A 26,152-nucleotide genomic window follows, 5' to 3' on the forward strand; every position below is an offset into this window, starting at 1 on the left:
ACCTGAATTAATAATTTATTTTTATTGTAGTTTTAGGAGTACCTTCCTATTTGGTAAACCCGGTATGCACTGATTCCAAAAATCAACAACACCGCCGGATGCAACCATCATTATTATCATTATTACCATACAATTATTTCTAAAATTAGATTTTATTTTCCAATGAAAAGAAACATATTTTACGATGATTGATTAATTAATTAATTTTTATTAATGATAAAATTAAAAATAATAAAATATGAATTTTACTGACGCAGTGACAATTTTTTTTTTTTTGGATATTTGAATAGTTCTATTAGGTACACAGTACACACTATATGTCTATATTGAAACAGGATCTTTGAAAACTAAATAAATATAATAATTTCAGTGGGCTAAGCAATACATAATTATGAATACTATAGTCATTGTTCCCTCACAGCAAATAATACACTTCATAGTTCATAGTACATAGTCAATCGTTTAATTTAAATAAATATAGATTATTTTGTCATTGTAAATGTATAAGCAAACTGTTAAGTTCCTGCGGATTGAGATCGAAATGTGAAAATATAATTATGTTTTTATTCAAATTCATAAGTATATCTACAGCCAGTACTACAGAAATATTGTTTTATAAAAATCAGATTTCGAGTTATGCGTTATTTCTGTGATTTTTAAACTTTTCAGAATTCAGAAACATATAAATACAAAATATAGTTTTATTTTTAAAAGTTATGAGTTTGTTTATTTGCCTGTTTAGAAAAAACAAAAAAAATTAATGTATTGTTTATTCATTACTCCATTAGTAAGTACTGCATAGAATAAAAATAATCGCATTCGAAAAAGCTTTAAAATGGCTTAGGTACACAAGAATGTTCAAGATTTGATTAAAACCACGTCCTGAAAATATAAATATGTTATTTTTCAGTTTTTCCAAAAACTTTAAACTACAAAGTTTAAACTATAAAGAAATTTAAAATTACCCGTTTTTAGCACAAGATAATATATAATATTAGGGTTTGGTTTAGATGAGATGATACCTACGTGAAACTTTTTGAGCTTTTTAACTGCTCCAAAAAGTGTTTACGTAAAATTAAATCTTGCCCAAACAAAACAGACGCTACTATCGTCGACTTTGTATACTATATATATAATAAATGCAACACGGTCGAAAATAAAACGATTCATTGTCGTATTTATAAGGTCTACGATATTTCTGGTTAGGTCGATAGGTTACTGTATAGTCGTTCTAGACAAGGTTCGCACTGCACAAGCGCGACAGCTGGCATCGGACCACGAGAGCTAATCCTATTTTTGCCACTGCGTGTAGCCAATGTCAATCACGTCGGTAAGTAGGTAACTATAATAATAATAATAATAATATATTAAATGAAGTGTGATATCCGGGTATAGGTATAGCTGGTTAATACCAGCGTTAAATCTCATAAAACGTGTACATACGTATGCATACGGGTATATATTTTTATAACGATAACCATAGGTACCTATATAATATACTATACGAGTAACCGGTGAAAAGGTTTATTGTATACGTGATGTCCAAGTCTTCTAAATTGTTATAAATCGCACACGTATAATAAAAAATAATAACGACGACAGTCGTGGTGAAAACGTGATACTGGTGGCGTCGGCGGACCGTGCAAATGACGTTCGTGTGTATTATAGAATATTCCTCTACTAATAATAATAATATTATAACAATCGCGGGCGCGAGCGGGAACTTATACACGTGCACAAATACAGTCGAATATTGCACGTTATAGGTATAACATAAGTCAGTGGCGGCTGCCACGGCAGTGGCGACCGCAGTAATGATGACGACCCATCGTCAGTGGCGGGACACGGGCTGCAAGCGAGGTATATATACCTATTATTATATATAATATTATATGGCTGTTACGTCCGTGAGTCGGCCGGATTGAGCTAATCCGGCGGAATAGTAGTAATAATAATAAGCGGCGGTCCGCATTCGACGACACGAAGGCGCACACGTCACACACAAACACACACACACACACACACACACACACACTGCACGTGTCCGTTTCGGGCGGTGATCTCTGTCACCGGTCGACTTATCATTATTATTATTATTTCGTACGATGCCTATAATAATAATAATAATATTATCAATAGCCGATCCAGAATTCACACAAGGGGGGGAATTTTCAAAAATTAAATTACCTTTTTATAAGCCCAAAGGAGGGAGTGATCGCCCCTCCCTGTACCCAGCGCTGTATATTATACTGCAGATATTATGATCAACACTAATATATTGCAAAAGTTCCAAGTTGCGCGTGTGACGAAAGAAGAATACGCGCAAGGCAGGAGGCTGCGGTGGCACGAGTAATTAGTCGTTGCGAAATCGGAAAAAAATAGAAACAATACCGGGTACGTTGGTGTGTGTGGTCCGGTGGTCGGTCGTGTACAAATGTACCTATATAATATTATACTAGCCATGATGACGTTTTATGATGAGTGGCGTAACGTGAAAATAGATGGCCCTAAGTCGAAGGAGACAAAGGCCTCTAAAACACAGAAATTAAATTATTAAATTTTGATCCTAAGGATTTATTATAAGTATTTATTATATTATGTAGCATGCTAATATAGATATTATTCACCGCAAGAAAAATTGAGAAATCACAAATATTTTTTTTTTGGTATAGTGCAGTGGAAAACATTTAGTATAAGAAATAACATGCTACATTTTGTTAGGAATTAAATTAAATTTTTTTTTTATTATCATTGATTTGAATCTATGGAAATAAACAAAGCGTTCTAAGATCGGTAAAATCACAAAAATCAGTAAGAAAAAAATATTGCACCTATCCCAAAAACATAATATGTTTAAAAAAAAAATAATAGTAATAATATAATAAATTAATAAATATTGTTTTCACATTTAAACATTTATTCAAAACAAGCATTGTATACTTACTTAAAAATGATCTTTTCGAGCCTTTGTTTGATTTAAAAAAAAAAATCCTCGGTGCTTTTTAGTTAATGTCACGATAAAAGTACGGTGCCCCATCCCAACTTGGACGTACCTTGGAGACTTCGGCCTCTACACGGTGCATATTACCATTATTTTATGATATTATTATAATATTATTATGGTGGCCGAAGAGCCGCCGACGTCATCGTCATGATGATGCTGCTGAGTCGTGTTGAAGGGCCACGATAAGTACCCTATCATGCCCATACGTTATTATATCCGATTTCATATTACGCGAAGTCATACAAATACTATACTTGTTATAAAACATTTTATTTTTATTGGTATCATACGACGCTGACAATATTTTTAAGAATAAAGTATAATAATATAAATTAATTAAACTATTATTATTTTGTACCTATAATAATAATAACTGCACTGGCATGGAAATAACGCGTTACCGCGATAGCATGTATATATAGTAATATAGTATTATAATAATTAATAATTATTATAGATATATTGTATAATATCATAATAGCATTATTATAAACAATTGCAGTAAAAATTGTCGTATCACAAAATAATTATGATAGTAAAATGTTAATATTATTACAACGCGTTACGAGCGATATCTGATAGCCTAGTCGTACGATGTTTTCTTGTCTTTTCGCCGTTGCATTTTATTATAATATTATATAATATGTTATATTATTTTGTACGCACACGTTTCTCGACACCAATTTTTTCCTCGTATAAGTACTTACAGTCGTTTCATCGTCGAAATCCGAAAACAATACTATAACACACATGTGCTACGTTTTTTTTCTTCTTTTCCAAGTAAATCACGACCGTTCGCGCCGTCGTCCGTTTATCCGACGTCTGACTGACAAACGCCAGAGACTACGACGTGGTCTATACACGCGACTGTTATTATATTATTATTATTATCGCACACGCGTGTGTCGTCTCCGTCCGTAAGTCTCATCTTATTTTTTTAGACAAGTATTGTACGCGTCTTATTCCGACAATATAGTATAATAATATAATAATAATAATATGTATTATAACATTAACGTAACACCGTCGGACCACGTGAACGCTATATTTTTTCTGTCGTCGCGTCGTGGTCCACGGGATTTGGAAACGAAATATAGTAATCCTCCGACAATGCGCGCAACAGGTGTCCGCACCGTTTATCTGTATTTTTCCATCTATACTCGACGTATGTCTCGCGATACGCGTGTGCAGCTTCGCATTCCCCGGGATATACGATTCCGATCGGAAACCTACCTATTGTGAACGAACTTTTCACGCGAGATAATTTTAAAATTAGATCGATCTCGTGCCTACATCTCTATAATACGTCTCATTACACAATACTGCACGCCGTAAACTGATTTTTTTAGAATATTTTTCTAGAATAAAGTATAAATATAACATAAATATTATAATATAATATATATATATATATATGTTATAATATAATAATATATTATAATGTATTATAATATTATAGTGCCAATAATCTCTTCCACACACCACAGCTGCTGACAGCGTATTGCGTATTTCTCGTGATTTCGCATATTATTGTGTTTTTAATATAAGTACGCTGCAGTCTTGTCCGTAATTTATTATAACAATATGTGACATTACAGCTCGGCCGCACACGAATAGTAATGCTGTACGACTGTACAATAATAATAATAATAATATATAATAATATACGAGATTAAAATTAATAACCGTATACGGAGTCTACCGCAGGCTATCTCGAATGTATAAGAAATAATAGAGGTCGGCCCATAACATTTAGCATAATATTATTATCCATACGTAGTGTCACCGGTGGGATTCACCGAGACGAACGGTGGCACGGTACAAAGCACACAATACGGATCGCATCACTCCCGCCGCCCAAAAGCAGAGAATAATAATATAATCCAATATATAAACATATATTATTTAAATACGTCGGACGCGCTCTGTATGCACATAATATTATCTTATTTACAGCCGTCGGTTAATTGATTGTTAACAACATAAATACCCATATCACTATAATTATTATTATTATTGTTCCGTATCGCGCCCCACACGACCGATTTTCGTAATGGAATTAATTGGTCGAATGTTAAATCAATAAGTCGAGTTGATGAATGGCGTGGCACAATATCATACTGCGTGGAATTCATTTTATCGTAACAGTAATACGCTATGCAGCGAGGAAACCCAAAAACGTATTGTCTCAGTTTGTGGTTTAACGACAATCGCAGTTTACTATCATTTATTTAGTTGTAATGCGACAGCGGTTGTTTCCATTTCCCGGCTGTTGTAATTGTAATATTATTGTCGATAATATCAAATCATCATAATTATTAATACGTTCGCGTGATAATCGTCTGCTGCAGTAAACAACGTCTGGATCTGCCTTTCTGCGTTAACCGTCGAAGACCATCCCTAAAGGTACATTATACGCGATTTATTTATTCATTCGCATAATTTAGCTAACACGCGAAACATGTAATAATAATATTATATACCTACAACCTACATCATAATATATGCGACGCTGAGAATTTTATTTTGGAATATATTAACGATTTTACGCACGGACACCCGTAATAATATTATAATGTACAATATGAAGGGTCCGTGCAAAAACCAGACAATTACATATTTTTTCAATTCCAAAAAAAAACAAGTTTAATATTCGGAGCTATCTGATTTTTGGCCAGAAAATAAAAGACAGCTTCGAGTACGTTATATTGGGATCGTCGGATCCATCTCGCTCTTGCAAGGATAGTACTCGTAGTATCGTGTTTCTTTATCAAATATTATCTAAACCGGATTTTTGATGAAAATGTATTCGTCTTGTTTTTGCACGGACTCCTCCATCATACACGGTGCGTATTTGTATATACGCTAAACATAAAAATACACGCATAGTACCTACAATCTATATAGTGCACATACTACGAGCATATAAACCCTACGGAGAAAAAAAATTCGAGTAAACTATTTTGTATTCTACGCGACCAGCTCGTTTCGAGCCTGCAGTAGTCGCGCAGTGTTCCAGCGTGTATATTTGTGGAAATCGATTTACAATTTACACAAATTCGTTTGCGTTACACATAATATTATTATAATACACTCTTGGAAAATTGTGTAGGCAAGCTACGTGACCGAGTTGAACGCAACTATAATATATCATATAGGTGATATTGTAATAATGTGATGATATATTATCGTCGTAGCCTAACTGCAGCCTCTATACCCTCTGTACACCTGTGCGGTGTTATATTCATAATAATATAATATATTATAAATAACAATATTACAGTTTTCGAACTGTCGCCGACTCGGCGGTCGCGGGGTCGGGTTGAAAACCGCCGAATTCCCTCAAATCCTCCCCCCCCCCCCCCCGCCCCGGATAGAGACTGCAGTGTCGTTTTCGCCTCTTCAGTTCGCGTAGTGTGTATAGGCCACACGTTATTGCGTTCTTCAACGCGTATAATATGGGTAAAATACGCGCCTACCTGCAGCGGGATATGTCGACGCTGTGGTGGAGGCGGCTGGAGAACGTATTTTTCCAAATGTTTTTTTCTTTTTTTTACCGCCGTGCGAAAGCCATAAATTACTGCGGAAGAGGCAAAAGGGCGCGCGCATAACCGGTGTAATTAATAAGGAACGTTGAGGGATTTTCATTTATTTTAAGTGAGACGGAGCCCCGGTCGCTCCGGGACCGTTTCGCCGACGACTACGACGACGATGCGGCTCTCTCGGTGTATATAATTATTATTACGAACGCGATAACGAGAGTGCCGTATAAAAGTATATTTTACTAAATCGTCGCACAAAGTTTGGCGTGAAAAAATATAGTGACAATGCGGTAGACTGTCACGTATATATGTATAGGTGGGTAGGTACTTGAGAATGATGGACATTTCAAATCGATGTTTATAACTTTTTGATTATTGTCGATTACAAACTCTTTGTAGAGTCGCCACCGTTTGTTGAAACCAGAGGATTTTGTAAATCTATTAAGACTGTAGTTGCTGACATTATACCATCATGTATAAGGTGAGCTATGAAGACGATTTCATAAAAGATGCGTTTTTGATCTAATAAAATTTTTAAAAAAAAACCATAAAAGCAATTCAATTTGAAAAAATATTAAAATTGAAATTATTAATAAAAAGTATCTCTAGGTACCCAATATTTAATATGACGTATTATATGTTAAATAATCATGTACATAAGAAACATCAAACTAAATAATACGCATTACCACTAAATTTATTGAACATTTTAATTCGAAGTTGGAATTCAAGTTTGATTTTATCTAATAGAACAAATAATAATTTATTAAACCATCGTCACAGGCGCTAAAACATACTATTTAAATATTTAATGTGTGTATAGTTGGATGTATAGCTGACGATAAAATAAATTACAGATATAATTAATAAGTTTAATATAATATTTACATAATAAATTACATATAATATGTTCTAACCTTGTAGTTCTTGTTGAACAATTTTTTAAAAATCCTAACTAAATTCAAATCATCAACATCCGGGCCCTGTGTGGCGATTAATGTATATACACGTGTTTTTTGGCTGCCAATGATTTTAACTGTAATTGGGAAATTGTAACTAACAATATTTGACTAAATATGTAATAATTATTGAGACGATATATTTTTTGCTATCGAACCCTTTTTCTAAAGATTCCGTTTTTAAAATTCTGCGATGTTACGCGAGTATAATATGGAATAATGTCGCATCACAAGATCAACATCAGTCGTGAGCCTCGCGGAAAGAGTTAGAATCTAACTAATAGATATCCAATATTGTCATTAGTTATATTTATTTTTATGTATACAATTTCTGTTTTTTTGCTTAACTCTGTACATCGTGACAAGTATTAATTACTAACGATTATTACTGTTCCCAGTGAGCTTATCAGTAAGTTATCACAATATCAATATTAGAACAATCTTGTTTCGAGCAATAAATTGATATTAATTTAATATTAAATCATTATATTTTGTATTTAAATAATATTTCTACGAATAACTTGATAAAAGTCGATACGACACTATAATTACTGTTCATTATGAACGCGCAATATTTCTATGATAATTCATAATAAACATTATAAATAATATATGTATGTAGTATGTACTATATTTTGTGTTTTTAGTTTCTTTGTGGGGCTCATGCAATTATATTTCGTTTTTTTTGTATTAATATTTAACAGTTGATTTCACTAAAATATGGATGAATCAACCGTATTACTCACAAACCTTTTTATAACTAATCAATTGTTGTATTAAATTATAATATTATAATTATATATTTACGTTTCATATATTTTATCTTTTAAGAACAATGCATGCTAATAAAAGTCATAAACAACAATCGTATGATACATTTTCAATACGTAATGTTGTGTTATTAATAACAATAATAATCTTAATAATATAATAATATGTTTAATAACTTATAATTAATATTAATCATCCAAATCCCTTATGGTACAGATATCTACTTTTTTTTTAGATTCTGAGCGGAGCAAGAAATCTAGTGGTTTTACAGTGGTGTTTATTTATTTAATTTTTTTTATCATGTAAACAAAATTTTTACTAGAGGGAGTGCTTCGATTTCAACATATTATAGTATCTTATCTTTTAGCAAATTGGATCAAGATGGTACTTTAAATAGGATATAATTCTTCGATTTTCTCAATAGTTTTTTAACGCCACGGGAAAAACCACTAAAATACCCTATTACTAAGCAAATTTTTTTTTACGCTTTGGTTTTGGTGATGGTTTGGAAGTGAATACAATTTTAAAATGACCGCTAAAAAATGAAAATTTATGAATTTATATTTATTCAATTTATTATTGAACACAAACATAATTATTTATGAATCTAATTTCAAATTATATAATATTATTTATTAAACATACAAATTTCTATACATAAATATATTGCTACATATTGTAATTACTAATACTCCGCTCAGAATCGTTTTTTATCGAATTCAATCATAACATTCAAATCGAATACTGTAATAATACACTATCCTGACATCCTGTCCTAGAACAGTAGGGACGATGGACAAACTTCCAACATCGCTGACTTACTCCACCCCACTGCAATTGCCCGCTCTTTTATCCTTTCAGTTTCTGACTATTGTAGCAATGTGATTTCAGTCAAAAGTCATAATTTGTACATTTTTAATTTGTGTCTTAGTCATTGACTGCACTTAGTTTCTACCCCGAGCAGTGTTATAAGTCTGGAGGAGGCGAGACCATACTATAATGGGGAAATTTCCCTTGGCCCACGCAGTTACCGACATACGATGCGAGAACGACTCGGGTATGTAAACAATATTGTACAAATTTATTTTTAATATATTTCAATCGAATAGAATTCATAGTAGGTATAAATTATATTATGTTTTAGAAGCAAAAGTTACGTATGGCAGAAAGGCTACCATTGCTCAGGTAAGCAAGTATCTCTGCGTACTTTTTAATACACGCAAAGCTAATAATAATACACTGTTTTACAGCTACTTGCTACGATGGTTCAGAGTTTATTACTGGTAAACGTTGGAATGGAGTTGGCAATGGCTACAGTCGTGATCGGTTCACTTTACAAAAATCCAAATGCCGAATTTTTAATAACTGATTCCGAGTCGTCTTGGTACGGTAAGAACACAATACATCACAATCTAACTTAATACAATAAGACCTCTGAACACTGGACACTCTCTGTCACTTAAATCGTATCAGTATTTTCAGAATGTTCAGTTTGTAGCATGTTTATAGTTTGTTCCCAAAAATACATCCGCTATTTAGAAGTATTCGTTAGGGTAGGTTTCACTGTTGTGGTACCTAAGTACTAAATTTAGTATAACGTTGGTTAAACAATAACGTGTTACAGTTTCGTATAATATTATAGCAAGTGCGTTGGCTTACATTGACTATTCCTCATAAGACGGCAAACGTTGACATTATACAGCAAAGAACGATTTTGAAAAAAAAATATATATTAAAATATATATCATAAATAATTATATTATAATATATATTATATTAAATATATTTTAATTTATAAATAATTATTAGTATTTTAGCAATTATCGGTATTGATTTGTTTTGCCGCGTAAATATGACATGTAGAATATGATGGACATGATGTTTTTTTGCATTTTATTGTGTTTGCTGATAAATTATATTATGTACCCTCACTGACGAATATCACCACATTCACGTTTCATAAATACACTGCGCCTTTTAGCTAGATACTATACACGGGAAGTGCTTATATCAGATTCGAAGGATAAATTTTTCGTACATACCGGCTTACTATAAATTCACCAACATTGTTTTCAAACCTTTTCAGGAAGTATACTCTATTTGTGTCAGCCGATCGGGAGTTGCCTGTCCGGGTACGCGCAGAAACACTTCGGAAAGAAGTCTTGCGTGGTTCTGGCTTGCGTCCCCAGCATATTCGGCTGGATACTGTTGTTTTACGCCAACTCGGTTACCATGTTGTACTGGTCGACCATAACGATGGGAATGGGCTTGGGCTTCAACGACGGCCCGGCGTACTCGTACATCGGAGAGATTTGCGAACCCAGACTCCGGGGAATCATGGCATGCGTGGTAAACATGGCGTGCCTGATAGGCGTCCTGTCCAGCTACGGGCTGAGTTACGTTTTCCACTGGAAGACTGTGGCCGCGATGAACGCCCTGTGTCCGGTCATGTGTCTGACGTTCGTGGCATTTGTGAGAGTTTTGAACGATCAGTTTCTGTTAATTTCGTCGTAAATGCAATTTATAATTATATACCCGTTCCTTATTATAGATACCGGAAAGCCCGATTTGGTTGCTGTCCAAAGGCAGAAACGAAAAGGCCATGGACGCCATTTGTTGGCTGAGAGGATGGGTAGATCCTTGCGTGGTCGCCACCGAGTACCAAGAATTGATGTTTTATTACAAGACGTCCGTCGACCAATCAAAAGCGATAAAAGCTTCGAAAGGACTGTTTTCGTCGTTTTCGTGGATCAAGAGCGCTTCGGTGTACCGACCACTGCGATTGGTCACTGTTTACTATGTATTCACGTTGATTTCGTGTCTGACACCCTGCCGTCCTTATATCGTCAAATTAATGTACGAATCGGGAGTGAAAGATACCCACAGTATATCCTTAGTGAGTATATTTAATTAGGTAACTGTAAATTATTTAAATACTTTGTTGGTATTAAATAATTTTATTAACACTTTTACTATTAATAATATTTATTGGTATTGACATACTTAAAATCGTTTTACTGTCGGGTTATGAATTTAATTAATTATTTTTATTAATGAATTATTGTTTACTATCATGATTTAAAATTTAAATTAACATATTAAAACCATCATGTTTATGTGTTTATAATTTAAAAATAACAAAATACTATTCTATAGAATTATTACTGATGGATGAATTTTCAAGTAACAATAAGAATATAAATTTAAATATAATATTTTTTGAACTTCAAACATACTTGTAAAGTGAATTTTGGTAAAAATTTGAGTCTAAATTAAATACATTTTAAATGTATTATTTACAACACTACAAAATAATATATTATAGCTGGTAATATATTGAACCAAACACTTTTTATATTTTTTTGCGTACGATCTTGTAACGTGTATTTATTATAGGTAGGTATAGTTTATTTTTTTAATAGAGACGAAATATGAAAAAAAATTTTAGTTGTAATAATATAGTGTTATATTTTTTCGTTGTTCATTTAACTCATAATATTATATTCAAGGTGCTTTTCGGATTTATGCAATTGGCCGGAAGCGTGGGACTTACTTTAACGGTGCGGAAATTGGGCAAACGAATGTTGACTTTATCGACGTTGTGCATAAACACGCTGGCAATATTCATGTTCGCTGTATACTTCTTGTGTATCAATTCTAAATTGATTGAAACCGGAGCCTACGTGCCAATGGTGCTCTACTCGATCATCATGTTCTCTGGAGCTATGGGCATGTTGACAGTGCCTTGGACGTTGGTCAGCGAGATATATCCTAACGAGTAATATACTATGTTATATACCATTTTCAATGTTTTACTCAATATTAACGTGGTATAATATTATAATAACATGATTTTCGTGTAGAGCCAAAGGATTCGCATCGAGTCTGACCACTGCAATTTTTTACATCCTAACGTTTTCCGCGACCAAAGTGTATTTAAGCGTTGAAAACACTTTGGGCCTAACCAATACCTTCTTCATGATGGCAGCTTCAAGTTTTGTTGGGTTCGTATACCTCTACAGAAATATGCCGGAGACCGAGAACAAAACTTTTATGGAAATCGAGGAATTTTTTGTACCCAAAAAGGAGCAAACTTCAGCCGAGCTGATACCCGGATCCCGGGCCGTTTGTTGATATATTAATTTTACATTAACGGTTCGGTATTAAAAAGTTACCTTGGACGATGTATATACAAATTTGAGTCATTAAATTCTGATTGTGCTATTATCCTGCGTGACGGTTACAAATTTACAATGGTATTATTTATGGGATTTGTATTGTTATATTATTGAAACATCAAATTCTATAAATACGTGTTTTATGTACCCAATAATATGCAACGAGTAAGAACTGTTCTGATATGTAAAATAATTCAAATTTCTAGATTTGAGTTTGAACACAACTTTTATTACATTTTAGCACTCGTTTATATTAAATATTTACTATACGTTATATAATATTCCATGTTAGAACTTGTGATTATTATTATTTTTGAAAGCAACTACTTAAACAAACTTTTTTTTTTGTTATTGGTTTTATGTTTATGTTTCACTTTTTATTTAGAGAATTTTGTACAAAATTATTTTAAAAATGCAATCATCTTCTTTAATATATAAACCATGATTTATATTATATAATAAACTATTATCAACTTTTTTGAACTTTTTTGGTCACGAAATATACTAAAATCGGCCAATTTAGGGCCAACTTGTTATCTAATATAGATATAAATTAACTTATTAATTTATTGGGAACGTAGTTTTAATTGTGGCGACATAAAAACATTTTAATGGATCATATTATATTAGGTACTTAGTATTATTATTATTATTTTTTTCGTAGTTAATTTTATATAAATTATAAATAGGTATGTACAATATAATATTGTATTAATTTAATTTTGGATATTGCTTCTATCATTAATATTTGTTATCAAATGTGTTAATATATGTATATAAATAGTATAAAAATAAAAATACTTTGTGTACAAAATAATTATTTTAAATAAATCAAATATCGTTATTTTTATTCAACACCTATTCTTATTTAAGTAATTTTGATGTTACAATTTAATTACACCTATTCTCATACAAATTACAAACACATAACAATATACGATAAAGGAAATCATATATTGTGGGTTTGAATATAATAATGCGACACGCATGCAAATAATAATATTATAAGCAACGAACTAAATAAAAGGAAGGAAATAAAAAAAAGCAACAACACTGGAAAACAACGTCAAAAGATTTGTTATACACACTTTTTTTATTATTATTATTATTATTATTATTATTATTATTTTAAGGAGGGAACCGAAGTCGTTAAGGTCCGATTATAACAAGGGGCCAGCCACTGTTATCATGTTGGGTATACGCAGTTTATTTTCCACCCTTTATACCGATTCATTTTTAGCTTCTCGACAAACTGAATCTTTTTCTCCGTTACTTTTGTCTCTCATTTTCTCATTCTCTCTTGCCCCCTTCCTCCTCTCACTCACTCTCTCTCACTCTCTTTCTCTCGCTGAATTTTCCATTCTATTTTTTTCGCGCGACCTCACCCCCTCGCGTGTCATTTTCTTTCAGCAGCTTAAATTACTTCCCCAGCCATATCCACCCGTTCCCTGCGCACCCACCACCTGACGCAGCACCCGGCGCAAACAATTTTTCCTACATCATCCGCACTTGGCACACACAATGCACGCCCTTCTTTTGCCACTTTATGAAACGGTTTTTAATCATGTGATTTCGTTTATTATTATTTTTTTTCTGTACTCTTTTCCACGTCTTTTCCATTTATCTTTTCGCCCCCGGAGTCAAAAACGAATATCAGCTATTTATATCTATATATATATATATATACACAAAAAAGTATTAATCATATTCTTTCTCCCGTTCCGCCAGTGGTTTATAATTAAAGGGAAACATAATCGATTGTAATAAGATGCGATCTCAAAGAGAAACGGTATACATGAGTCATTAAAAATACAACATTTTATACAAAATAGTATATTATAATATAATATTATTAAATGCCAGTTATTTAGTGGACGTTTATGTTGTTATACGTCAGATACACCTCAAAAGTTTTATATCGGTCCACCGAAAATACATTATATTATTATATATCATATTATATTGAAATATAATTATCATAATATAATATTACATTTAAGTTTTAAATTAAATAATAAACGAGTCTATTAAATATAAGCCCCAAAGATCAATGCAACATATGCACCCACTCGTCAGAAAATATCATTAACACGTTTGACAGTTTTAAAAATAATATTTATACTCCCCACACATTGATATAGTAGGTATCGACCACATTGCATCGCATAGAGAGGGTCGTTATTAAAGTATTATGTAGTAAAATAATGACCGATTCTGCGTTAAATTACTACGGTCAGTATGGTGAAATAATATGGTCAGTTTAATCGATGATAGAACCCGGAACGATTACATAACGTATAATGCTAGAAGTCGCTGCGGGGAGTCGTTGAGAATTGGTACAACCAATTGAAAAAAAAAGGTACCTATATATGGCCAAGCAAAGGGTCATCGTCCCACAATATGGTCCGCAGTAAACATATTTGACATATGTATATGTATATACCTATATACATAAAACATACCTATGTGTAGTAAAAGAAACACATTATGTATAGGTTTGAATGACGCGTTCCTGAAGTGTTATGTTCAAGGTCGTTCATATATTTATACACCCCGTTTGTGTGTACCTATACGCGCATTTTTTTAAAACAAACATTAACGCGATAGCTATTAGCATTTTGCATGCAGTACATTCGGGACGATCGCAATATACTTTTGCACACGACTTCTGGTGCGGGGCGATGGCGTTTCCTCGAGATATATTTTTATCGAATTTTTGCATACAAACCGAGTCGATAATGAAAAAAAATTTAATCAACGAACCCCATATAATGTACAGTGGGTAGAAAAGGTGGTTTTTAGCGACTGGGCGCGGTTTAATTAAAAGCAAAAGACGCTCGTTATTTTTATGGTTCAGTACTTAAGGCATTTATATTGGAGCCAATAAAAAAATGCATAAAACGTTGTTGGTCTTAAAAAGTACACAATTCAAGGGAAGCATAAGGTGCCGTAGGCATACAAACTTAAAGACTGAGACGGTTATATATACGTAGAAAAATGTATAATTTTTTTCCACACATTTTCATCAGCATTTTAATATAGATGGTTTTAAATTTTTATCTTAAAGAAATTGCTTTTAAGTTACGCTACAGATTCTGCCCGAATAATATAACGTTGAACTATAGGACATCCAAAAGATAATGAACAAAGCGCTATTATATTATATATATCAAAAAAGAAACAAAAAAAAAAACCATCAGATTCCAGCTACTTCATTAGATCGAATTGGTAAACGGTGCCGAATGATTTCGCGTAGGAAATAACCTCCATTAATTTTCACCCTCAGCGTGAAGGGTATATACACAAAAAAACGATAAAACAACAACGGAGGAAACAGAACAAAACGGGAAAAAATGTGAAAATGAATTTTTTCCCGTTAAGGAGTGCCATTGCTAAGAGTGTTTTTACGTACCCTTTTGTTATAAATGCGTTTCCCGGAGTTCAGAACAAGAGCGTTTTTTTTTTTTTTTTGTTCTTGCTGTCAATAATAAATATGAACCAGCTCAGAACTCATTTCCTGAACGCTTTCACATATTTTTTATTAGATTTTTTCTTGCGTAAAGGGAAACACGCGGTCCATTTTAAAGGGTGACATAATTTTAATATAGGATATACTACATGGATAATATAATGGACTATAATATATTATATAAAATATTGTATTTCATTATATTATATATGAACGAAATAGTATGTACAGCGCGACCGTAGTTTTTATTTTATTTAAGGATGGCAAAATTTAATTATTACTTTTCAGTGACTTGACGTCATTGTTCGCACACTTTTTTTAATGTATTGGATTTTTCGACTTTTTTTAGTCATATGCACTCTCAATGTTAATATATTATTAATATTTGAAAAATTTGAAATAACAAAAAGGTACAAAATTTAATAGTTCGCCAATGAATATTGAATACATATTATTATAACATTGCTGTATGTGATAGTTTTAATTTTTTTAACTAATGATATAATACTACCTATGTGATACTTATATATAATTATTAATTATAATAATTCATCGTAGTTTTATAGTTACCCTTACCTTATCTTAAATTATGTAGTAACACCTTAAACCTGTTATAGTGTTTTCTCTTATAATAAGTTATTAATAACTATCTGCAGTACACTTGACCTGGACCAAATTAATTCTAATTTAAATATTTGGTTGTTCGGTATAATATGTTGGGTATATTAATAATATTATAAAACTAAGTAACTATTTTATGAATTCGAAAAATAATTTGGAATTTTTTCGTTGAAAACCAATTTTGATTAATTTGTATCCGGTCCACGCATTTAATATATATCTGTATTGGAATAGGAAGTATGAAGGCTTCCCCTTTAAAATTCGAAGATGAAACGGATTCTTCGGTCGGCTATATAGGATCTTAATAAAAGTGAACGAGTTTTTAATTTAAATGAAAACTCCTTTCGATAAAACATTTTGTACATATCTTCTCGCAACAAAAAATACGGGGTCGGTCCGCATATTTTACGAGTTCGTCAATTATTTAATGCCCATCCGAGAACATTCAGTTTCTGTTCTTTGAAAAATCTGATACATCTTTCGGCCAATCATTTATTCATATACGCTGTTTTTTCTTATTTTTTTCCCTTACCTACTCGCCAACAACACCCTCGTGTGCTTCTTTTTATTTTTTGGTACGGCGTGCATCATAAAAAATATACCCTAAATTTAAGTAGTAAAAACATATCGCAATATTGTAAATCTCCCTCCCTCTTATGTAGCTGCGTTTACAATCGAAATGGCCTCCATATACTCACCCACGATATAATCTAGACTGGATATTATATAATATTGTCGATATAATACAGAAAGTTGTTGTAGTCAAGCACAACACGAGTGCGTGTTCGGGTGAATTACGATCATAGGGAGTAGAGGTAGGTATAATAGCGAATGTATATGCTTTATGGAAAACCAAAAATCGACAGAAAACCAATGACGGAGCTGACGACATATAGAAGGAATATTATTACCTATCTTATCCAAACTGTATACAAATTTATTCGAGGTAACGTTTAAAATGTATGACACAATTAAAAATATATATAATTAGCAGAAAAAAAATTGTTCAAAACTTAAGTTGATATAATCTATATAAGTAAAAGTATGGTACAACATCGAGTTTCAATATCATGTAGTTTTGAGTAGGTATCGAAAATATTAATCATTTTAAAATGGAAAATGATTTAATACCTTACAGCGACGTTTGTTAATTCGTATATGTAATTCGTAGTATGCACCAGTAGATAATGTATAAGCCTTCTCAAAATATAAGAACTTCTCACCTCCCCTTTACAAAGCCGATGATAATAATACATTTATTTATAAATATTGTGACTTTGTGTAAGTTGATACAATATTATTATCAGAGACCAATAAAGACTATATTTTGTATTTCATTTTTTTTTATTTTATTCAGAAAACATTGTTTTTAAATATACATTTTAGATGATTCTGAGTGGAGGTTTTTTTTGCCAGTCATTATGTTTCGAGTAGTGAATTTTTCAGACATAGTATAATTATTAAAGCTCATTAATATTATCTTACAGACAAATACTTAAAATTTGTTTTAACTCACAGAAATAAAAAAACTTTTAGTTTTTATATAGGGTTACGGACATTGGTTACAGATAATTAAATAGTTATTATGATTGGATATAATTATCTGTATTGTATTATGTTTTGTCACTGAGGGAAAAACGAAAATAATAGACTGATAAATTATAAATTATAAATTCAAATACCTAACAATATAGATATAATACAGTCGTACAGATATCATTTTAGTCGGGTATTATATCTAAATGATTCATATAATATTATGAAAGTCCACAGTTGTTGTCATAAAATTAGCACTAAATTTTATTTGTGATTCCGGACTGTTCGTAAGAGTATTAGAATATTAGCCACCGGTAACAACTATTATATTTTATAAATGACGAAGTGTATGGCTGAAGCTTGCATAGAATCAAAATGCATTCGACTGATTTTAACCAATTGATTACACGTATACGAAAAAAAAGTGACTTATAACTATCCACGCAGTTGGATTGCCCATCACGGTTTCATGTTTAGCCCCGGGAAACGCCGGGTAATACAGCTAGTATATATATATATATATATATATATATATATTGGTATTATGAATGATAATATTATAATGCTATTATCTGCAGGCAGTCTTAAAAATATAGTTGGTTATTAAAAGCACCTCTCGCCGGCCTGGTTCATTAATATTTCGAGTAAGTAGAGTCTCACAAATTCAACACCGTGGTGTTGCAGTGTTCTTGGCGGGGGTGATTCATTACTGCAACATCAGTAGCAGAGAGAAACATTTTGGGGATGCTCAAAACCCGGCGACAAAACGCTGCGGGAAAAGATTCCGGAGTTTTTCTCTGCTCTACCTCGCCGTATTCCATAGTTCGCTCGGCCGTAAACGCCGTTATTGAAAACGTTTATTAATTTAATTATAAGCTCTTATATTATATTATATTATATAAAAGGTCGACAGCGGCTTATAGGAGAAGGGAATTTCGGGACAAGAATAAAATCAACGCCTGCGTGCCCAACCCCCGCCCACCCGCACAGCTCGTCATCCTGCAGCCACTGCATTTACTTAGCACGCATAATAACTATTATATATCTACGACCACGACGGACGCCACCACCGGGCTGAGGTATATACTCGCCGACGGTTTTAATTGCAATAAATAAAAACAACGTTGAAATTCTGACAAAAACTGCGCTAGTTTACACGGAAACCTCTTCCCCATTCCTTCGGTATCCGCCGTTCCGTATAGAATTCAAACTTTTGTTCTGGTCCTCGTTTAAACCACCCGCGGTTCGCCGAACATCGCACACGCAAATATCATTCGATTTGAAAAGCGCTATGCGTATTATGGAAATATGCGTCGTATTAAAAACTGGCTGGAACCGAATCACCGCGCGCGGAAAAGAGCGACGGGGCAAAAAAGATGAAGGAAATTCTAAAAAAACGAGAAGTAGATTCAGTGCGTCTAGGGGGTGCAAATCGCCGTTTTACATCGCAGACAATGTTCGACCCTTATTTATACGCAAAGGGTCATAAATCACATATATTATAAACAAGAAGTCACGCGAACGGCCAACTCATAAATAATAACAATATTAAACATTGAAACTATACCGACTCTATTTGCTTCTATATTTGATTACATAATATATAAGCAGGGTCCTCGTAGTATACATACAGTTTGGTAGTTGTAGTTCAGGATTTGGCTCATCGAATATTCGGAACTACTTTATACGGTCTCTCTCTTTATGTATATTATACACAGTATATTATAATATAAATGTAAGGAATGTGAGACTTTGGCGAATTCCTCACGTCTTAGGCATATGAATGATACATTTGAATTTTACACGCGCAAGTATAGAACGAAACCTATGAACCGGTAAATTTATTTAGTTAAAATACATAAACTTAATTTTAATTTTATGTGGAAACTTTTTATGATAACGAATTAACATTACTAATATTAAAATTGAATGTTATGAACATAATATTATCCACCACGACTTCGCCACAGTACCGAGGGTCCATAAGTCCGGGTACGTATTACCTTTTGGGTATTTACTATATTGAACAAATATATATATTAGATTTAAATGGAGGTTTCAGAGAATAATCTACAATAGTTTGATTATAATATAGCTACAATGTATTGTATAACCTTCTACCTATATAGGTATTAGGTACATTTATACTGAGGTCTGTGATCCTACCAACTATTTGTTTACCATTTAATTAAATATATTTAAAACATATTATAAGTGCCCATAATAACAACAATCGTTAAAAAAAACAATTGGCATTGTATAAAATCAACTTAACCGCTGCAGAGGCTATAGATAATAACGTAAATATAGATATATTTTATTATAATATAGATTTAAATAATATAGATGATAAGAAGTCTGTGTAACAGGTGTAATGACTTATATTGTTTTATAAACAGTTCATAATTCGTTGGAATAACATGTTAATTGATCAATTTTACCACGCAACAAGTGTTTAAAATTGTTTTGTTATTAAACTATCTAGGTGTGAGTATGAAACTTTTTCAGCTCTCAGAGATTGATAGTCTATTTCACTAAAACCATACCTTATTGTTAAAACAATATATTCATTTTCAGATTACTGAATAATTCAATACCTAATATTATATGGATATATTAAAATAAATTACTAGATACTATATAGTCGACTAAAATCTAATCGTTGACTTTACAATCATTTATAGTGTTGAAATCACTCTGCTGTTTCTTTGTCAGATCATTATTCGATTATGGATCTACTGTTTTGGCCCCAAACAATCCAAAGCCATTAGTTGGTGTTTTAAAAGCTATTGATTCAATTCAAACCAGTTTTTTTTACGAATTATACAATTCAATGTGGTAGGTATTGAACATATCCCTCCTCATCGATCATGATATCAGCCGATACTATCATACTTAAAACTAGAAACGTTTGATAACTGATAATAGACGGAAAAGATTAGCGTCATGCTTTATTTTCAAACTAACCAATGGGGATATTAATTCTCGACAATTGTTTTCTATATTGAACTTTAAAGTTCCAAATTGTAGAGCTATATATAGACAGTTCAATACTTTTTATGTGCCACTCCACTATGGTCAAAAGGACCTTAAGGCCTAAATAGATTATTGCCGCTTGAAACTATATTTTAAATGTTGATCTGTTTTATTGTGTCCCAATAGATTATTTTAATTATTACCTAAATAGTCTTTTGACTGGATAATCATTAGATTGAAGATTCTATATCAATGGCATACGTTTAACTGCTTAAGTTAAGTTTTCATAGTTTTATATTTTCAATAATTTTAATTTAGTGAATTATTTTGATTAAGTATAAATGTTCACAAAATCACATATTATACATTATAGGTACTTAAACAGTTAAACCTACCTTTTTACTAATTATACTACTATTTGTTACTTTATGTATTATCTTGAAGATTAACTGTCACTGTAATAACTAAATATTATTGTAAATTCTATACATAGAATTATGTTTATACTTACTACTATACTATACTACTGAGCACGCCTGTTTATAAATATACAATTAAATAAAAGAAAATAATTATTATTGTACGCATATCATATCGATTCTTTTGTCTTTTGAACAAATTAAGTAAGATTTAAGTTCCTTCAGGTTAAAAAAAAAATGTAAATTAATTATCTCTACGGCGGCTTTATTATTAAAAGGACATACCATTTTAATAAACATTTTATTATGCTTCTAAAATATGTAAATTGTATTAAATAATTTAATATTGCTTAACGAATTTATAAAACTTGAGTAACAATTTTTAGTGGGCGTATACAAAGCATAACGAAACGAAAATCATATTATATTAACATTAACATATTTTGTTTAATATTTATTTCCTACACAACGTGAGGAGTATCATACAATAAGGGCAATATACTTCTGAATCATAACAATAATTATTAATACGTATGATATTATATAAGATTTAATTTAATATGTTGCTATCTCAAAATATATCACGATAATTTTAAATATCGGGTCTTTATTATTTATACCGTCTATTTATTTTACTCTATGAATTATATATTATAATAATTTTAATAACATAATATCATTTCAGTTAATAATTCTTACAAAATATATATTAATTTCGAAACACTTATAGTTGTACCTATTATAATCACCAATTAGAATAATTTTAATTACATACAAAAAAATTGTGGTTGAGGTACCATGTATTTTAGCTATAATGATATATTATGCTATAACAGCCTACTGATTTAATTAATAAAAATAAATTAATTTAGAGCAACATAGACTTTATATAATATTTTTATTTTTTATGTTCCATCATTTATTTATTGTAGTCTTATTATATTATTACAGTGGTAAGTTATTACAAAGGAAAAAAAAACTCTAAACCTATCGAGGGTAAACATCCTTTTAAATGGGTTTGTTTATCCCCCTCTAAATTATTTCTTCAAATATTATGAGTAAGTTTTTATGAAGATGAGAGTCGCTGGAATTTGTGGGAGATCATTATAAATAAATTTTTCTGTTCAAGTGGAAGACGGAAGTGGTTAAAACTTTCAACGTTTCATTAAATTGATTTATTTACCCGACAAGAAATTATTTATTTTAATAATTTATTACGGGTTAATAAAACTACCGAATTATTGGAAAACTTACACGTGAGACGATTTTATTATAAAATTACTTTCGACTTCTATCGATCTACATAAATGACGTACGTGAAGTTGGCACCCCGACATTCTTCGATCAGAATCCAATCAACATCATTTTTTTGCAACCATTTTGCAACAATTTGCAACGCTCATTAAAAAATTTGCAACACATTTTTTACGGTGCTACAGACAAACATAGCATTGGGGTGCCAAATTCACGTGGCACCCCGAAACCTTCCGATAGGCTCCATGTCCGTGTCAATTTTTTGCAACCAATTTGCAACAATTTGCAACGCTCATTAAAAAATTTGCAACACATTTTTTACGGTGCTACAGAAAAACATAGCATCGGGGTGCCAAATTCACGTGGCACCCCGACATCGTCCGATCGGTTCCAAATCGGTGTCACTTTTTTGCAACCAATTTGCAACATTTTGAAACGTCGATCAAAAAATGCAACGCATTTTTTACGGCGGCATAACCGAAATTCCGTTTAGGGGTAGCACCCCGACATCGTCCGATCGGTTCAGAATCGGTGTCACTTTTTTGCAACCAATTTGCAACATTTTGCAACGTCAATCAAAAAATTTGCAACGCATTTTTTACGGCGGCATAACCGAAATTCCGTTTAGGGGTAGCACCCCGACATCGTCCGATCAGTTCCAAATCGGTGTCACTTTTTTGCAACCAATTTGCAATAATTTGCAACGGCTTTTTTTAAATTTGCAACTTCACCCAGTCTCCGGAAAATCCGATTTACTGATGCCGTGCCAACTTATCGCAACATTCCCACTTTTGAATTTTTATATCTTCCCACACTAAAAATATTATTCATATAAGTTTTAAGTTTGTAAAATATAGAAAATATTATTAATATAAATTCCCTACAGCCGTACAGGCCAAGTTACTTACCTACATAATAATATTCAATCGTACATTACTATCCAAATGATTATCACTCATTAGTTATTTTAATACCTTTTTAATGAATATTTTTTTAACGAACTTTTGTTAGATTGAAAAAAACATTTTATGAGTGCTCAAATATTTATATTTGTAAAATTAAGTAAAAAGTTCTTGCTTATTTTATCTAAGGTTTTAAAGTTTTATAATATACAGAAATTATAATTAAAGGTTTATAGTACCAAAAATAAACAATTGTTTTGTAACATTGAATAAAGGATTATAAATTGTAATTATTTTTGTCATTATTCATTCCTGTTTATGTACAATTAATAATTATATATATATGTTATATTATGACCACCAAACCAAATGATTTTTGATCATTTAATTATTTTAATTTAAATACTTTTTTTTTTTTTAGATAAAAAATATAAAAAAAAAATTAAAATTAAAATTATAAGGTACTTATGATTGAGAACTATAAATTAATATTATATTAACACATAAAAACTGTAAAAATGTTGTTAATATGGTAAAGCCAAATTGATTCACATAAAAATAGATATATTGTAAGATATACTATTAGCTGTAGTAGATTTGTATCATTTGGGAAAGTATTAATGAATATTTTTCAACTCAGTTAAGTTAAGAATATTTTTTCAATTCAACTACAAAGTAAGGTCATAGACATTTTTAATACATAAAATAAGTTTGAATTAGGTAAATAAATACTATTAACTTAACATGATTGAAATTAATAACAAAAGTTCGTTAAAAAAATATTCATTAAAAAGGTATTAAAATAACTAATGAGTGATAATCATTTGGATAGTAATGTACGATTGAATATTATTATGTAGGTAAGTAACTTGGCCTGTACGGCTGTAGGGAATTTATACTAATAATATTTTCTATATTTTACAAACTTAAAACTTATATGAATAATATTTTTAGTGTGGGAAGATATAAAAATTCAAAAGTGGGAATGTTGCGATAAGTTGGCACGGCATCAGTAAATCGGATTTTCCGGAGACTGGGTGAAGTTGCAAATTTAAAAAAAGCCGTTGCAAATTATTGCAAATTGGTTGCAAAAAAGTGACACCGATTTGGAACCGATCGGACGATGTCGGGGTGCCACGTAAATTTGGCACCCCGATGCTATGTTTTTCTGTAGCACCGTAAAAAATGTGTTGCAAATTTAAAAAAAGCCGTTGCAAATTATTGCAAATTGGTTGCAAAAAAGTGACACCGATTTGGAACCGATCGGACGATGTCGGGGTGCCACGTAAATTTGGCACCCCGATGCTATGTTTTTCTGTAGCACCGTAAAAAATGTGTTGCAAATTTAAAAAAAGCCGTTGCAAATTATTGAAAATTGGTTGCAAAAAAGTGACACCGATTTGGAACCGATCGGACGATGTCGGGGTGCCACGTGAATTTGGCACCCCGATGCTATGTTTTTCTGTAGCACCGTAAAAAATGTGTTGCAAATTTTTTAATGAGCGTTGCAAATTGTTGCAAATTGGTTGCAAAAAATTGACACGGACATGGAGCCTATCGGAAGGTTTCGGGGTGCCACGTGAATTTGGCACCCCAATGCTATGTTTGTCTGTAGCACCGTAAAAAATGTGTTGCAAATTTTTTAATGAGCGTTGCAAATTGTTGCAAAATGGTTGCAAAAAAATGATGTTGATTGGATTCTGATCGAAGAATGTCGGGGTGCCAACTTCACGTACGTACATAAATGCATGTTACATTTTTAGTCATATAATTATATATTTATTCAATGTAACAAATATACAATATGATTCTTTGTTCAACAAGATTAAAACATTTTTAGGTTAGGTAAATTCCAGCTAGTAGTACTTGCACCGTATGAATAGCGTACCAGAAGTCACCCAAGGGGGGGGGGGGGGAGCGACTTTTTAAAAATTTAATTTTCTTTTTGTTTAGCCAAATATCATAATAAAAATTAACGTTAAAAAGACAGCCCAAGGGGGAGGGGGTCGAACGTCCATATATTATAGCCACGTATATTATAGCCGTATATAATATGGTACCTATATAATATCCGCAATTTTTGGGTAGATGGATCATAATTTTCGCCCGGCTATTTTCAGTCGAATAGGACATTTCCTCAGAGTACATTTTTTGGTGAACATTTCCCCTGTATTTTTTTAAAAATATATCTGAATATTAAAATATTGTATGTTTTTTGTCTAGGGTCTAATTTTTTAGAGTGTAAAAAAATAAAACAGAATAAATTTCCAAATATTTCCATTAATATAATTATTTATGTCCCTATATATATGTCTATATTTGATACAGTAAAAAGTACTATTATAAAAAAAACATGTATAAGTTATGCTTGAAACAAACTGAGTAAAAACATAAATTTAAAGAAATATAATAAAAAAAAATGGTTAGATATTATTAATATACTATGTTTAGGAGGTACCTAATACCTATTACTTTTTATTATTTATAAATTTGAGGGGCAATTTTCTGCCCTAAAAAAAAT

General features: G+C 31.7%; 1 protein-coding gene across 2 annotated transcripts; it reads left to right on the plus strand.

Annotated features, from left to right (window-relative positions):
- Window positions 1-3,899: 3,899 nt before the first annotated feature.
- Window positions 3,900-13,273, plus strand: LOC132947156 (facilitated trehalose transporter Tret1-like). Of its 2 annotated transcripts, none has more exons than XM_061017368.1 (8): window positions 3,900-3,921; window positions 9,208-9,333; window positions 9,421-9,461; window positions 9,527-9,665; window positions 10,363-10,748; window positions 10,828-11,172; window positions 11,786-12,054; window positions 12,140-13,273. In XM_061017368.1, the coding sequence occupies exons 2-8, from the start codon at window positions 9,276-9,278 to the stop codon at window positions 12,408-12,410; spliced, it is 1,509 nt and encodes a 502-aa protein (XP_060873351.1). In that variant the 5' UTR covers window positions 3,900-3,921; window positions 9,208-9,275; the 3' UTR covers window positions 12,411-13,273. The 2 variants fall into 2 exon arrangements, with proteins under 2 accessions (XP_060873351.1, XP_060873350.1); XM_061017367.1 differs by lacking the exon at window positions 3,900-3,921 and adding an exon at window positions 5,089-5,410 and having other exon boundaries at window positions 12,140-13,271.
- The last annotated feature ends 12,879 nt before the right edge of the window (window positions 13,274-26,152 follow it).

The sequence above is a fragment of the Metopolophium dirhodum genome, chromosome 6 (assembly GCF_019925205.1).
Source record: "Metopolophium dirhodum isolate CAU chromosome 6, ASM1992520v1, whole genome shotgun sequence".
Taxonomy (NCBI): domain Eukaryota; kingdom Metazoa; phylum Arthropoda; class Insecta; order Hemiptera; family Aphididae; genus Metopolophium; species Metopolophium dirhodum.

Excerpts from the sequence above, each read along its gene's own strand:
- LOC132947156 (XM_061017368.1), top strand. The coding sequence starts at position 9,276 with ATGGGGAAATTTCCCTTGGCCCACGCAGTTACCGACATACGATGCGAG. Across the intron at positions 9,666-10,362 it reads TTCCGAGTCGTCTTGGTACG|GAAGTATACTCTATTTGTGT; the intron begins GTAAGAACACAA and ends AAACCTTTTCAG. Across the intron at positions 10,749-10,827 it reads GTCTGACGTTCGTGGCATTT|ATACCGGAAAGCCCGATTTG; the intron begins GTGAGAGTTTTG and ends TCCTTATTATAG.